Consider the following 17384-nt stretch of genomic DNA (forward strand, 5'->3'; position numbering starts at 1 on the left):
CTGGTTCATGGCCCCAGCCTGGCTTAGCTGTCCAGGGTGCTGAAGAGGAGGGGTTTGCCGGGGACCCATGGATGGCAGTTGCATGTTCATCTGGCCAAACTGGTTCATTCCTGTGTATTTATCCCAAAAAGATTTTAAAACAAAAGTTTCAGTTCTCATTTGGACATCATTCACTGTTTGAACAGGAACAAATATTGCCTCTGCTCTCCTAATTCTGTCTCTACCAACACACATCTTTGAGTATGCCACATAATGAACTTCAGGCTCTAACTTAGGTATTTTAAGCCTTTCAAAAGCAATGCACATAAACCTAGTAACAAGCTTCTGGGTCAAAGGAATTGTTTTTGAGCATGCCTTGAAGAGAAAGGATATTTTTTGTTTACAAAGTGTATTTTACACACAACTCCAATATGCTAAGAGAAATCTGTCTTTACATTAACCAGTTGCTTGGCAGAGTTTGAAATCAAGTTTAACATATCAACCCAAACTCCTTCACATTCCTTCAGAACACAAACTAGGCTTTCCTGAAAGACTTGTGTATCCATGTCCCTGCTTTCAGGTATGAGTTTTGGTGAAGAGTAGAGAAAACTACATTCTAGTAGACTCCAGTGAGGACTGCTTGATGTCATATAACCATTGGGGAAAGCAGAATCCACGATCCTATCCACATGCATTTGGAATTACATGGGCTTCCTTTCTTTGGACACTTACCCGGCTGCGTCTGCATGCGATTCATCATCTGATTTGGCACACTGGCACGAATCATGGTTGGGTCAGGAAGGGGACCATCTGAAAAAGGGTTGGAAAAACAGAGGTTAGGGAGTTAAGACAACAGTCCACCCTCTCAAACTTCACTTTTACAACAATTACTTTATTGGGAAATATTCAAAATAACTCCAAACACAGTGAGACCATGTTAAGCCCTAAAAGATGACTCAATGGAACAAAGATGGAAAAACTTGTAAATACAAACACGTGTGCTATTTCTTAACCAAAAATAGTTTAAGATGTCTGAACTTTGTGAAGCTGAGGGCTGATCTGCAGCATATTAACGAGTTACAATGATTATATGGCCAGAGGCTTAAAATGTTTCATGCACTATTAAGCAGTGTTAACCTATACAGAACAGTGTTAAACAGCAGACTGACAAATTCAATTAGCACACCAACTTTGAAAGGACTTACATCTCAAACACTGAAAACAAGTTCAAACTTTTTCATCAAAATGCATCCTCACTTTTAAAAACCCCTAGACTAACCCAACTGTACAGTGACATTCTGAGGTGAATGGATGGCTCAGGGGATTGAGAAAAATATTTAGCTTTTTGCCTCTACATCACTAATTCCATCTAACCCCAGTCTGGTGAGCAAAACTCATTACAACATGATGGCTGTTTAGCAGCCTGCATGAAATTCAATATTCAGCTAAATTCCTATTTGTAAAGTACTTCTAAAGCTCAAGAACTGAATGAGCACAAGAGAAAAAAAATCCCCTAATTCTTAGAGGTAGGTGGCCTGTTAGGAGAATGGCCATACTGAGCAAGGGGAATAACTCTGTGAAATAAGTTTACAGAGCTGCAATTGTACTTAGAGGACTTCAGTCTCCAAAGCTGTCAGTTCAGCACCTTGCACCAACACAAAACTAATCTTAAAAAACAAGTATGTTTTAGCACAAGTAATTTGTCATTTAATTACTGTAAAATTTACAGAAATATAAAAAAGAAAGACTGAGACCAACTGGAAGGAGAAAGAAAGCTAGAACATAGGATGGTGTCTGTCCCACCCCGCTCCCTAGTCTATTCTATCACACTGATCACCCAAGCTGATATTTCTACACCCACTGTCTAATATTCCTTGGCCATGAGCAGATTTGTTTGTTGCTGGATTGGTGGTGAAAGTTATAACATTGTAAGTGTAACATGAGAATTTGAGCAAGAAATGATTGGAAATTTAACCATCCATCAATCCAAGCCCTTAAGTTATTGCTTAGCATTACCCAGATGAAGCGCACTACACCTGACGATGTTTAAGACATTAAACACGCTAATACCCAGGCAGTCCTGTAGAATTTGATCTTGTCACCCAGTTTATTTACAATGTCTGAGGGACTGATGGAGTGATATTACAGACTTCAACATCAGCATGCTAATATCTAGTAGTAGTTCTTCCCCCCCCCCCCCCATCAAGACCAAACTATATTATTTCTCTGATATCCCAGCACCTGGCCGAAGGAGAAACCTGGACAAAATCCATTGCATCCACAGCACTTAGGGGCTCCATTTGGTTAACATGGAAGTGATTATTGTGAAGGAAGGAAGAAGCATTATGAGAAATGCACTGAGATTTTGACTTCACCCACAACTGAAGGCAGCTGTTCATCTGTCAAGGTGACATGCACTTTTGGGGTCTTATTGGACTTCTAATTCTGAATTCCCAAATGCATTTCTGGGCAAAAGTATTTTTTACTTCTGAATTCTCAAGAGATTAATATACATCCTTTTCTCTCCAATGACAACTTTTGCAGTGCCTTCTAGGCATGTGTCAGCTCCAGGCTAGCTTACAGCAATGTGCTCTCCACTTTGGATTACCTTTAAATAGCCACCGGGAAGCTGCAAAAAGTGCAGAATATGGCAACTTTATAAGTAAGGGCAGGCTGTCAAGAGCACATCACACAAATGCTCTAAACTGGTTACAATTCCAATTCTTTATTTTTTTTAAAGTTGTAAATGGTTTATGACCCAGCTATCTCAGAGCCCTTTCCATAGCTGCTATAACAACTGCCATTAACCAAGTAATGGTTGACTTCAGTCCCCAGAGCTGAATGCTTCATTCACACTGCGGTTGGGTATTCTCAGAAACAGGCTCAGCTCTGGAATTCACTCAATTGATCGGTCAGAATCTAAGTCTTGCCACTTTTAGGACACAATACAGGACAACTCTGCTTACACTCTCCAAAACAAGGGTTTGGTATCCACAGACAGACAGTGGCAAGTTCAGTTAGTGTACAAGATCCCATGTGAAGTTTTGCCTTATCTTGTCAAAACACCAAACACCATTTTCTCCACCAATTAAACACAAGTTAACTCAGAGATTTTGCAAGTAGTTCTTGCAAAATCTCACATAGTGAATTGGCAATAACAGGAAAATGCTCTCACCACCGTACCACATACTATTACACACTGAGCCATTTCAAGTTCTTCTAGAGAATTAGGCAATTATAATTTTGTAAGATTATCTGTAAAATGGGGGAGAAAGGCTCCCATTCTGGCCCACTATAATGATTTCCCCGCACAAGTTATTCCCTTTTATTAACTAACCCAACTGTTCTTACTTGCAGACATCCCTGGTTGTGGCTGCCCCATGTTGGGACCTTGATTCATGGGAGCTGGAGACATGCCTGGTGCATTTGGTATCATGTTCTGCTTCTGCAGTCTGGTCCTTCGCTTTTCCTCTAGTTCCTTCTGAATCTTATAGATCTTCTCAGCTAACAAGTGGTAGTACTCTGCCTGTTCGGGTATAAAGAGACAAGAGATAAGTAAAGCTTACGGATTAAAAACTGATGACCAAGTTTAGGGTTGGGAAAGACTTCCTTCTCTCCCCTGCATATTAGAGTGCTGAGAAGTGATCTTCCCATAGGATTAGGTGAGCTTATTCCACTGTATTTCCTGCAACTGAAGACTGACAGTGGATTTATTCTACCCATATTGTGCATTTGACACACACCACAGTAAAGGGTGAGCTCTGGGTTTATAGTGTATTTGGGAGAAAATGAGAAACCTCAAGCATGGCACATTAGGATAAAAAGCTTTCAGACCACAAACATGTCTTGAGCAAAAAGACAAGATCTAAAACTAGGAAGAGACTGGAGCTTGCTGTTGCCCTTGCATATGTCAGCATCACCTTAAAAAAAAATCTCTGCACTTTTATTTATTTTTGGGACCCAACTTGTCAGTTAGGCCTCCACTCCCACCCCACGAACACTACTTAATTTATTAATGGTACATTGAGACAGTATTTCAACACTGACCCCAGGAATACTAGAAGCTGCCTAGTCTCCATAGCAGTTTTGAGTTCTGTCCACTACACTGACAGACTCATGGTAGGCTCTCTGCAGCTCTGGTGGGAAAATATGGCAACTCACCCTGCTATTTGCAGATTCATACATGTCACCTTCTACCTTCCGCGCATATGCCACCAGGTTCTCCATGCGCCTGTCTTTTAATGCTGCAGGGTCAGGGGTAGGAAATATGGCTTGGACTCTGAAGAGGAAAAAACCATGGAACAGATTAAAAATATGCATCTTTTGAATTTAAATAAATGGCCCCAAATGAAGTTCAAACATAAAGAGCTTTTAATCTCTATTTCAAGCATCTAAAGAAAGTGAGAGATCATCATACATTGCAGCTTTAGGGGCCGCTATAACCCCAATGCTTTCCTGATCTCTCCCCCAATACTGCCATTTTGGGAGCACAGAGGGGCACGTTTGATACAATAGGGATCACACCTAAAGTAGCTTCTGATATAATTTTAGGATTTAACATAAGGAAAGCAAGTCATCCCATATTTTTGGCATTATTTCTTCTGACCATCAAAATCCACTTTCATGTCCTATCTTGCTCAAAGCAACAGGCTTCCTCAACTTTAAAGCCTAAGCTACTCACTAGTAGCTGTTTCTCTACTTTTTTGGGTGGAGCAGAGTGGGGTGAAACTACAAAACATTTTAAAAAAGTTTTTGTGCTTATACTTCTTTAAGTTCAACTGATTCCTTAGCCTCCTAATCTTGGAAAATACTACAACCCTTCCAGTTCTCCCAACCTTCCTTGGCAGAGGGAGACCTTGTTTTGATACCAGATACCTACAGTTTATGAACAAGATGATTTCGGAGGTCCTGAGTAATATCTTCATGCCACTGTTTTCGAATTCCGGTGTTGGATGGTTGTGCTGCTGTTGGCATAGCTCCCAAACTGGTAACACCTGCACTTTCACTCATCATGGGACTTTGAAATAGAATAAGAATATGTTAGAGGAGGAAAAAGTGCTAAACTTATGATCTTACATGAATAGTCTATTTTATACTTAAGGATGACAAATCACTATTTACTATTTGATTTACACACTATATAGAAATCACTTCACTGATCAAGGAAGCACAACCACCTCTGGAGTGAGGCAAGATGGATGTTTAGTAGTATGCAGCAGCACTACAAAACTATTTAGGAGACTGACATGAACTCTACCAAATCCAATGGAAAACAGAGCCACTACCTAAAAGGAATTTTGCCCCCACACTGGGGTTTACTTCATTTCCCTTGCAAAAAATTTGACAGAAGTTGTAATAACCTCTTTATATCTCATCTGAAAGATGAGGCACTAGAGTGGCTCTTAACCCCACGGCAGAGGGATGACAAATTTGCAATACATCATCACATCCAGTAACACCTGCGTGTTTGAGGTCTAGCAAAAAAACTCACTCAGCCAAACCGTAGTAATCCATGAGACCCGATGTTTTTAACCATACCAAAAATGCCCTCAAATCCAAAGATACTCCCTTTTTTCCGATCTTAATTGCAAAGATTATACAAATCTCTCAACATGGGAGTAGGGATTTCTCCTCCTCAGGTTTTTCTGAGGTGAGTTCTGTTCAGTATTCTCAGACTTTTTTTAATCCATGCGAAATGTTCAACTTACTTTTGGGAATTCATTGCTGAATGCAACATCGACTCAGGCAGCAGATTAGGGGCTTGAACCCCCATACCTCCATTCACACCCATAGGATTAGCATCTAGATAGCAAAAGGAAGAATATATTAAAATTAATGGCTCACCACCACACAAGCTCTGTACTCAATCCTCTTCCCTCAAGAGAGGGAAAAACATTGGTAAAAAAGACATACATATGGATAGCTCTGAAGAGTTATGAAATGTCTTGAAAGCCTCAAGTAAGTATTTTCCCCTATTTAATAGTCATTTTTCATTAAGCAAATACTGATTCCTTTGCCAATCTGTGCACATTGCAACTTGTATATTTCTAGGTCATCAGAGGCCAACGTGTGTATAAACTCTGATAATTTCTTGGATCAGCTGTTTATAAGCTCCTCCTGTTTCCTCTCCAACAATGCCACCAAGACCAGAGAGGTAGGAGAAAAGAACAGAGGAGAGAAGTTACTTACCTTTTACAGTAACTGGAGTTCAAGATATATGTCCTTACGGGTGCTCCACTTTGAATGTGTCTGTGCCCCATGTGCCTTCAGTGGAGATTTTCTGTAGCAGTGCCTATTAGGCTAATGCATGTGCTGTACACATACTCCTGCTCTGTACCAAGAATATGTGGGTTTGCATGGGCGAATTGCCCTCAGTTCCTTCTCCATCACAAAGCCCTAAAGAGATAAGACTCTGAAGCAGAGAAGGAAGGAAGGAAGGCAGGCAGGGTACTGGAGCACACATAGGGACTCATCTCAAAGAACTCCAATTACTGTACAAGGTAAGTAACCTCCTCTTCTTCAAGTAGTCTCTCTGTGGGCATCAACCACCAGAATTCCTAGCAGTACCCACTGAAGGAGACAGACTGAGTGTCAACGCCCCTAAGGCTGTCTGTAAGACAGCAAAGTCAAAATCAGCATTCTATGTGATAGAATAGTGTCTAGGGAAAGTGAATTGAAGCTCACATAGCAGTCTTGCATATTTCCATAACTAACAAGTCCTTTAGCCAAGCCCCAGACATGGAGTATGATCTTGTAGAACTGATAACGACTTTAGAGGGGGAGAGAATGTTAGCAGCCACATAACAGGTGAATACGCAACCAGAAACCCACTGGGTTGTCACCGCTAGCTCTGTCCACAACAGAAAAACAATCTCAGGGAGGGATTAAGAAAAGTCAAGACCTGCCCAGATAATAAGCCAACATTCTTCTGACATCTGATATGAAGAACAGCTTCCTGTTTTGACTGATGACTGATGTAGAATATGGGGAGATGAAAGGATTGATTGACATGAAAATTTGAAGTAATATTGGGTAAGAAGCATAGAATGGTCAAAGAAACTATCTCTGAAAACAATGGAATATGGAGGGTCAGCCACTAAAGCTCACAGTTCTCCACCGCTTTAGGCAGAGATAATAGCCATTAGGAATGCTGCTTTTATGGAGGGGTTCAGAAGCAAGCAGATCACTAACACTATAAAGGGTGGTTTCATCAAAGCACTGAAAACTAAATTTAAGTCCCAGGAGGGAGTAAGGTGTCTAATACTAGAGAAGAGGATTGACAGATCCTGTATAAATCTTGACACTGCAAGATGAACAAATACTGAGAAGCCTTGTACTGGAGAATGGAATGCTGTGATGGCAGCTAGGTGAACTGACAGAACTCAAAGCAAGTTCTGCTTTCTTCAAAAAGTAAATAAGTATTCTAATACCTCAAGGTGGGAGAATCAATAGGAGATAAATTATGGTGAACACATCAATGACAACTTCAGAAATGGAAAAAGGTTTTAAATCTTTCTAATGGAATCTTCCCTACTGTTCAGTAGAATCTCCTGAACCCCTATGGCAGTAAGATAGTACTAGCTCCGAGAACCATCTAGGTATCAGGCCTTGAGCCACAGTGTGTTCAGATTGGTTTGAAGGACATTCCCTGAGTCCTGTGTGAGAAGACCAGGCATCAGCAGAAGATTGATAGCTGGTCAGGAGAAGACGAAAAGGAAACCAAATTTGTCATCTCAGCCAAGTTGGTGCAAACAAGATGACCGTGGCTTTATCTTGCTTGGTTTTGTTTAAGACCCTGAGGATCAGTGGCATTGGAGGAAACACATATAGGCGTTTCTTTGCCCAGGAAAGGAGAAAGGCATTGCCCAGAGAATGGTGGCCCAACCTTCCCCTTGAACAGAACTGCACAGGTTTTTGTTTGGCTAGGAGGGCAAAAATCCGTTATTAGAAATCCCAGGCAAGAAATATCAGAGTCCAGCTCTGTCTAGTTCCCACTAAGTGAAGCACCTGCTGAGACTGTCACCTTCAGTGTTTCAGTGGGTAGGCAGACTGCCGAGATAAGAATATTGTGAGCTATGCACCAGTTCTGTAATTTCATGGCTTCTGTGGAGAGGGAAAGAGAATCTTGCTCCCCTTGTCTATAAGTACATACTGGCCCTGCGCTCTGTCACTGTGTGGACTGACTGGTCTTGAATCATGAATAGAAAGTGCAGAGAGGCATGCCTGACAGCTTTGAGTTCCAGAACACTGATGCGTAAGGTGGACTCTTGGGCAGACCCTCTGCCTTGGACAATATGCTCCTAAAGAAGAGTTCCCCCATTCAAAAGAGGACATATCAAGCTATCACATGAGAAGGTGGCTGAACTGGACCCTCAAACAAACTTTTTTGGATTCTTCCACCATTCAAGGGAAACTGGAATATGACGGGGATTAGAGACCTGAAGCAGGCTTGGAAGCAACATAGATGCAGTTGAGCATGAAATCTGATAAAAGGTACATGCTGCAGGCATGATCTGGCAGTGACTTGAGAACAGATCCGAATTCACAATCAGATGTGACAGCACAAGGAACCTGGCAGATAAGCTCTGGTTGCGTTAGCGTTTCAAATAGCCCCTAAAATCTCTATCTTTTGTAAAGGTAAGAGGACTTCCTGAAGTTGAGCTGAAGACCAATACTGCTGAACAGAGACAAAGCCAAGAATGCTGCTAATCTGTGTAGGTATATCACTTGAGAAGCCAGTCGTCAAAGTAGGGGTAGATGATTACTCACCATTGACAAAAGTTATGCAGTTACTGCTGCCATGACTTTTGTAAATACCTGAGAGCAGTAGCTAACCCAAAAAGGAAGGATGAGATATTGGCAATAGTCTTCCACATCATGAAGTGTAGAAATTTCCTGTGAGAAGGATGTATCGCAATATGAAAACATCCTGAAGGTTGCGGATCAGGAAACAGTCCCCCAGATCCAGAGATGGAATGATGGCTGCCAGTGGTATCCTGAATTTCCGTCACCTTGACAAAAGTATTCAACATCCATAGATCTAGAATCAGTCTCCATCTACCCTTCTATTTGGGAACAGAAGTCCTTAGAATAGAGCCCCTTTCCTTGTATTGAGTAGGAACTGCTCCTGAACAGAGAAGGGACTGAACCTCTTGCTTCAGAGAAGGTTTATGAGAGGGGTCCCTCCAAAGGGAAGGGAAAGGGAGAATGGAATGGAACTGAAAGGAGTAACCCAAAGTTGTTACAACTTCCAACAATCATCTGTCAGATACTCCGCTCTCATGAGGTGTGAAAAATGGAAGAGATGATCTCCAAAAGGTGGAAAGTTGGGTAGGGTAACATGATGCAGCAAGAGGCCTGGATCGGTATGTTCGTGCTCCTCAATTCAGTCAAAAAGAATATTTGGCTATCCTTGGGCTCCTGAGTTGAGGTTGCTGTAGCAGATGGTCTCTGCCAACCTTCTGAATCTATCATGATCATCTAGTGTGACCTCCTGCACATTGCAGGCCACAGAACCTCACCCCCCCAATTCGTGTAATAGACCCCTAACCTCTGACGAGTTACTGAAGTCCTCAAATCATGGTTTAGAGACTTCAAGTTATAGAGAACCCACGATTTATACTAATCTAAACCTGCAAGTGACTTGTTCCCCATGCTGCAGAGAAGACAAACACCCCAGAATATCTGCCAATATTGCTCTGGCGAAAATTCCTTCCAGACCCCAAACATGGCAATCAGTTAGACCCAGAGCATGTGGGCAAGACCCACCAGCCAGACACCTAGGAAAACATTCTCTGTAGTAACTCAGAGCCCTCCCCATCTAGTGTCCCATCACCAGCCATTGGAGTTATTTGCTGCTAGCAGCTGCAGATTGGCTACATGCTATCGTAGTCAGTCGCATCATACGATCCCCTCCATAAACTTATCACGCTCAGTCTTGAAGCCAATTAGATTTTTTGCCCCCACTGCTCCCCTAAGAAGGCTGTTCCCGAACTTCACTCCTCTGAGGGTTACAAACTTTTGCCTAATTTCAAGCCTAAATTTGCTGACGGCCAATTTATATCCATTTGTTCTTATGTCCACACTGGCACTTAACTTAAATAACTTTCCTTATGAAATCTGGGGTTTATTCTAGGTGGCACTGACAATCTATGGAAAGCAGAGAATTGAGAAGGGCGTGATCTCTGGAGCGGCCTGAGATAGACTAAACCTCTTTTTATTTGCAGGCATAGATATACCCAGAAAGTGAAGGGTCCTCCTGAAGTCCTCCAAAGTATGCAGCAAATTGTCTATGGTGTCACTGAATAATTTTAGAACATCTAAAAGGAGGTCCCTCTACAGTGTTCAGTCATCACAATTTCCTGTGATGTCCAAAAGCTACGATACCCTGTGCATTACTACTGCCTTAGCAATGGAATGAAAAGCCTGCAGGGTTGCTATAGCCAAGAGCTGCCCTTTTGCAATGATGGCTTGAAGTTGCTCTTTGCACTTTTGTGGTATATGTTCAATTTAAAAAACAAGAACTAAACTTGGTATAATTAGTATCACTATTTTGCTACAATTGGGTGACAGTTAGCAATTCAGAACTAAACATAAGGACACAATAATGGCCATATTGGTTCAGATCAATAGTCCATCTAGCCCAGCATCCTGTCTTTGACAGGAGCCGGTGCCAGATGCTTCAGAGGGAACAACCAGAATGGGCAATTGATCAAGTGATCCATCCCGTCATCCATTCCCACCTTCTGGCAGTCAGATGTTTATGGACAGCCTGAGCACGGGGTTGCACATCTGACCATCTTGGCTAATAGCCACTGACAGAGGTATCCTCCATGAACTTATCCAATTCTTTTTTGAACTAAGTTACAATTTTGACTTTCACAAATATCCCCCGGCAACAAGTTCCACAGGTTGACTATGTATTGCGTGAGGTAGTACTTCCTTAAATTAGTTTTACACATGCTTCCTATTAATTTCATTTGGTGACCCCGGGTTCATATGTTATGTGAAGGAATAAATAATTCCTCATTCACTGTCTCCACACTATTCATGATTTTATAGACCTCTATTATATCCTCTCTCTCACCTCTAAGATGAACAGTCCCAGTCTTTTTAAACCCTCCTCATATGAAAGCTGTTCCATACCCCAATCATTTTTATTTTTGTTGTCCTTCTCTGTACTTTAGCCAATTTAATATATTTTTTGAGAGATGGTGACTAGAACTGTGCAGAATTCAAGGGGTTGGTGTACCATGGATTTATATAGTTTCATCATGATATTTTCTCTTATCTATCCCTTCCCTAATGGTTTCTAACACTATTTGCTTGTTTAACTGCTGCTGCACACCGAGCAGATTTTTTCAGAGAGCTATTAACAATGCCTCAGATTTCTTGAGTGGTAACAGCTAATGTAGATCCCGTCATTTTCTATGGATAGTTGGGATTACATTTTCCAATGTGCATTACTTTGCATTTATCAACACCAAGTTTCACCTGTCATCCTGTTGCCCAATTACCCAATATTGTGAGATCCCTCTCTTAACTACCTTGAGTAATTTTGTATTGTCTGCAACTTTACCACCTCATTAAATTAAATTTCCCCCTTTCCAGATCATTTAGGAATATGTTGAACACCACTGGTCCCAGTACCGATCCTTGGGGTCCCTGCTCTGTTTACCTCTCTCCATTGTAAAAACAGGATTTATTCCTACCCTTTGTTTCCTATCTTTTAACCAATTACTGATCCATGAGAGGAACTTCCCTCTTATCCCAGGACTGCCTACTTTGCTTAAGAGCCTTTGGTGAGTGACCTTAAAGGCATTCTGAAAGTTCAAGTACACTATACCAATTGGATCACCCATGTCTAAATGTGTGTTGATACCAATCTATTAGAATTCTGTGAGGGTAAGACATGATTTCCCTTTACAAAAAGCCATGATTACTCTTCCACAACGTACCATGTTAAGTGACTGATAATTCTATTCTTTACTATAGTAACAACCAACATGCCTGGTACTCAAGTTAGGCTTACTGGTCTGTAATTGTCAGAATTTCCTTTAAAAAAAAATCAGCATCACGTTAACTATTTGCCAGTCATCTGATATAGAGTCTGATTTAAGCAATAGGTTACACAGCACAGTTAATAGTTCTGCAGTTTCATATACAAGTTCCTTCAGAACTCTTGGGCAAGTACCATCTGCCTGGTCCTGGTGACTTACTGTTTATTTTATCAATTTGTTCCCAAACCACCTCTACAGACACTTCAATCTTGGACAATTCCTCAGATTTCTGACCTAAAAAGAATGGTTCAGGTATGGGACTCTCCCTCACATCCTCTGCAGTGAAAACCAATGAAAAGAATTCATTTAGCTTCTCTTCAACAGCCTTGCCTTTTTTGAGTGCTCTATTAGCACTCTATCATCCAGTGGCCCCGCTGATTGTTTCACAGGCATCCTGCTTCTGCTGTAAAACTGTAGAAGAGTAATCCATATGAGCACTGGGCACTTTAAAAAACACTCTTGCCAGTAGGTAGCCCAGGGATCCCAGTATGTCCACTGGGAAGACGTGTACGTACGTGTGAGAGAGAGAGAGAGAAAATGAATGAATGAATGGAGAGGACATCCTGGGTTGGTCGTACCAGGTGAGATGTTTGGTGGGCTTTAATGGTAGAAGCCTTAGTCTCTCTCCCCCAAAGGTCAGGTTCTGGAGAGTCAAACATAGGTAGTCAGTCAGCAGAATCCTGCACAGAAATCAGAGAGTCTAAAGTACTCACTACCTCTTTATAGTCTAGTGGAGAGGCAGGTGGAAAGAGAAGTAACTAGTATCTTTCAGAAAGTGCCAGTACTGGTGATCTAGGCAGTCTCTGCAAAAGGTGGGATATGAGGTATACCACCAGTTGTGGTACTGGAAGTCTCAAATGCCAAGGAGACTTTGGCTCCTTGGAAATAAATGGGTCCTCTGAGAATCTCAATTCCTGCAGTACCAGGTGAGCCAGCGTGGTGACATGGTGAGTCCCAGCCATAAAGGTGTGAGGTATCCAGAGTCGGATGACTGTATCCATACTCGCTGTACTGATGCTCTAGGTATGAGCAAGGCAGTGGAAGATGAAGAGTGTGCTGCCTTCTTACTAGAGTTCTTAGGATTGGTAGTCTCTCACCCAAGTTTGAATGGTACCAACCAATGGCTTCTGTGCCGAGTGGTGGGAACCGTGCACTTTGAAAAGCTGACAGGGACTTAGGATAGATGGTTTCTCAGTACCAAGACCACTTGAAGCCTCTGCAGGGTGCAAAAGTCTCCAGTCTGGTAGACCTTTTAGAATGGTCTTTGTGAGGAGACCCGACACTCCTCTTGGAGGATGGTCTTCCAGATTCACTCATAGGTCTGTCCCTCAAAGTCCTAAAGGGTAAGCAACCCACAGGAGTTGTTGGAACACTGGTCGCTCAGAGGCTGATGCCCCCGTTTCTGAGCCTGGATCTGAAGTGAGACAAAGAGCTCCATCAAAAGGAGTCAATGCTTTATCTCTGTCTTTCCCTGAGTGGCTCTTGAAGCTAGTGAAAAACTTGCACTTGAGATGGTACATGCGTATCCCTAAAGCAGTGAATACTGCACAAATGGCTGCCACTCACTGGGAAGGGTTTCTGGCAAGTGAGAACATTTGAAACCTTGGGATACAGGCATATCCCAGAAGAGAAAAGATTTCTGAGGAAGGACCCCTCATACAGGGGGGTGGACAATGAGGAAAGTCCCAACCCATAGAAAAATGGAAAAACCAAAACAAGAATGAAATAAACTAAGTAGTAATAAGGTAAGAAAAGATCTAAAAAATAGTCTAGCAAAATAGAAGCCACGCTTAGGCAAGTGCTACAAATTGCTGTGTGTCAGGCCAGGGCAGTTTGCCAGCAGAGCCCTATATATCCTCAGTAAGGGACACAAGTATGCATAGGGCACATGCACAAGCCAAATGGGCACTGCTACTTAAAACCTCCGACTGAAAGAGCATGCACATCTCAAGTGGAGCACCCACAAGGACGCTATTCAAAGAATCATCAATCATCATCATCTCCTCCTTTCTTGTAGCTGTTACATGTAGCTCAAGCTCCTCACTTTCAGAGAGTTTCATAACACCACATCTCCTACACTACATAGTTTTCACTGCTTGTTTTGTCTTTACTTTCACTTCATGCCATTTATACTAATTCTACTCTTGGGATGGTTTCCCAGTAACACACACCAAGTCCCCTTCCTCTCCAGTTTAAAAGTAGTCAAAGCACTAGAAAATATATTATAGGAAACAATCACTACTAGCAAGAAGATGGATTAGGTGACAAATTACTTTCTAGCTGTAATTTTTTAAAATTCACCCCCAAAACATTTCATTAACAACTTCTGAAAATCTACCTGTTCTGCAAAATACACTAGCTCTTAGAAAACATGTTTTTCCACTCTTATACCAACTCTCACTTAAAAAGTGAGCTCTGAAGCAGGGATTTTGTTTAGTGTGCTTTACACATTGTAAAGCATCCTACAGCAATAATAACGACAAGACTTAGTGATTTAAACCTCTTCACGTAAAATGTCACTGTCTAAGCCCTATGGCCTTATGGTTTAAATAGCAGCTGGGCAACTGAGGCTACACTGTTCAATAGAAAATGGCTCATTTAGAGAGGAGATGTAATTACTGACATCCATGGCAGAAATCAATCCCTTAGACTGGTACAGGACTCTAACAAAAATCTAACTTCCTTCAGGAGTTTTAATAGGAACAGCTTCAGTAAATTGTAGATGCTACCGCCTGCAACCAAGAATCCTAATTTCTGTCAAACAGTAGTTATATTTCAGCTCAAAGTAATTCCTTACGCACGCGCGCGCGTGTGTATATGAGTGAGAGAAAGGGTGCAAGTAGGAAATGAGTACAAAAGTTTGCTGGCATAGAGTAAAATAAGTGCTCATTATTGTTACTATTGCAGAAGTCATCTGCTTCCAAAACCAAGTCTTATACAATCATTTGTTTCTATTACAAACGGCAATCCAAGTCACAAACTCTTACTGCTCGTTGACAAAAAATGTTATCCCAATTACTTTGAAATACAAAGGGGACATTTTCTCAGTGTGAATCATTGCGTCCAAGAGGACATGAAAGTATTAGTCAGTTCACCATGTCAAGTGTGACTTTTCAGGGGGACGTGCAGTTTAAAATTGAGACTGAGGGAAATTCCTTTGCTCAGGATAGCTGTATAACAAATTATTCTATACTCCTTTTCCACTTTATTTTTAAAAACCTATTAAGGCAAAGTGGCAATAAAATGTTAACGTACTACATCATACAGTACTTATTCAGGATCAGTTTAATAGTCAAAGAACCTGGGTAAAGATTCCGGGTTGGGGAGCCTCTTCCTCAAAGTATGCTAAAAAAGGATGCCCAAATTTCTACATTGCCATCTCCTCCTTTTTGGCACTTCTCTTGTGTATATACTTGGTGTGTCCGGACTTTACCGTACCACAAGTCCTATTTTTCCAATATGCAATACAAAGTCTTGTTGCTAACAAAAAATTAATTTGTCATTCTGTTTTTAAAATGGAGATCCTTTATTGGAATATAAAGTATTCAGGTTAGGGGATCTCAGGGAAGCTGGCATTTTGTTGCAAGTTGTAACTCGAATAATTTCCTCCCCAAACCATCTAATTCCCGGACACAACCTCCACATATGAAATATTTTCCCCCTTTCCCCACAATCCCTCCAACAGAGTACATCCCTGGTAGCAAAAATATGATGGATCTTAACTGGAGTCAAATGTTATCTATACAGTAATTTATAAAAAAATCTGTGAGCTACAAAAATAGAAGGTGTATATCACCTCTCACCTAGATCAATTTCTTTGTCCATATCCCTCTCCTGTCTTTTTATGGGGGTTGTTTTCCTATCAACATCTTTTTCAATCGAAATTGTACGTATCTTAGAAACTGAACTTGTTCACACTTGCTTCTGGTTCAGCTCCTCAAATGTGGTTAAAAGGTCTACATAGAGCAATCTTGTATCCATATTTCACAATAAAATGTTTGATTTGTAAATACTGAAATATGGGATCTTCATATTATTTACATTATTATGTATCTGTTGGTATGATTTCAAATCAGGACCCAGGAACAGCTCTCCAAATTGAGTAATCTCAGCTCTTACCCACAACGAATAATCACTTTGATATTTCCTAGAGATAAATTCCTGATTACTAGTGAAAGGCCTTGATAACAGGTGTTTAAAAAAAATTATCCAAAGCTAAGGTGGTCTGGATAAAAGGGTGATTTTTTATTGTTGGTGACCTAAATTTTGTTATTCGAGTGCTTGTTCATGTCCATTCCAATGTAGGTGTGTGCTTGCCCCTGAGACTGCCACCAAAAAGCTTTTCCGTCAGTGCTATCTGTTGGGTCGGATATGATGCTGCCTGAAGTCCTGCTCTCACAGCACCGGTATAAAGGGCTCTCCTGACTGACCACCCCCTCAGTTCCTTCTTACCACCTGTAACGGTCGCTGGAACTGCATTTTGTTCCTGCTTCTGCAAGTACTCTTCAGTGGACTTCCTCTAAACTCCGTAGAGAATTTAAGCCCGCACACCAAGAAGGATAGAGATGCTAGATTTCACTCTATCCTCATAGGGGCAGTGGTCCGACCTCCATCAAAGCCAGGCCACTGGGACTCGGTACCGAGTACTTCAGTGTCAGTAGAAGTGCCCCAAGCCTCATTTCGAGAAACCCAGCAGAGTTTCCAGTCTCCGGCACGGAGGCAAGATGCTACAACTGCATCTAAGGAACCGCGGCACTATCAAATATCTCCCGTGCCAAAGAAAGATGCACTGGCAAGACACTAGGCACCGTTCACCATCGCCAGTGCCTATGAAGAAACAAAGGAAGATGTATTCCTCATGTCCATTCCAAAACCCACCCTTCTACCCCACTATCAGAATTATCCAGCAAGAAGGAACTGAGAGGGTGGCGAAGAACAACAGTTACAGAAGATTAGTAACATTTTTTTAAAACTTAACTGTTAACCTAATAGCTGCAATTGGGGTCCAGTCTTGTTCAAGTTTTACAGTGTTTGGATGGTCTATTGTTAACCTACTTGATCGTATTTTAATTATGATTCATATTAAGACAAATTAGGGAAAGCTAGCCTACCCCACTTGGGAAGCTTATCCAGAATGTTAGAACGCACCCTTTTTCTTTTATGTTTCTATAAAATTTTAATAGTGCATGCTACCATGTTTTAATGTCATGTCAGAAATACCAATAGGAATTCAGAGAAAAAAAACAGTAACTTTGAGAGGACATATACCTTTACTGAGGCTACCCTACCTAGCCAAGAAATTTCATATTAGTTCCATTCCTCCAAGTATTATTACTTTATTCCACA

General features: G+C 41.4%; 1 protein-coding gene across 5 annotated transcripts in view; it reads right to left on the bottom strand.

Annotated features, from left to right (window-relative positions):
• The window catches only part of EP300 (E1A binding protein p300), a 174819-nt gene that overhangs the window by 91477 nt on the left and 65958 nt on the right, over window positions 1–17384 (bottom strand). For all 5 annotated transcript variants that reach the window (XM_044984360.1, XM_044984354.1, XM_044984346.1 and 2 more), the window contains exons 7-12: window positions 5688–5781; window positions 4859–4996; window positions 4141–4258; window positions 3331–3505; window positions 712–789; window positions 1–110 (exon numbers count right to left, since the gene is read on the bottom strand). In XM_044984360.1, the coding sequence (XP_044840295.1) occupies window positions 1–110; window positions 712–789; window positions 3331–3505; window positions 4141–4258; window positions 4859–4996; window positions 5688–5781 (713 nt within the window). The remainder of the gene's footprint in view (window positions 111–711; window positions 790–3330; window positions 3506–4140; window positions 4259–4858; window positions 4997–5687; window positions 5782–17384) is intronic.

The sequence above is a fragment of the Mauremys mutica genome, chromosome 1 (genome assembly GCF_020497125.1).
Source record: "Mauremys mutica isolate MM-2020 ecotype Southern chromosome 1, ASM2049712v1, whole genome shotgun sequence".
Classification (NCBI taxonomy): Eukaryota; Metazoa; Chordata; order Testudines; family Geoemydidae; genus Mauremys; species Mauremys mutica.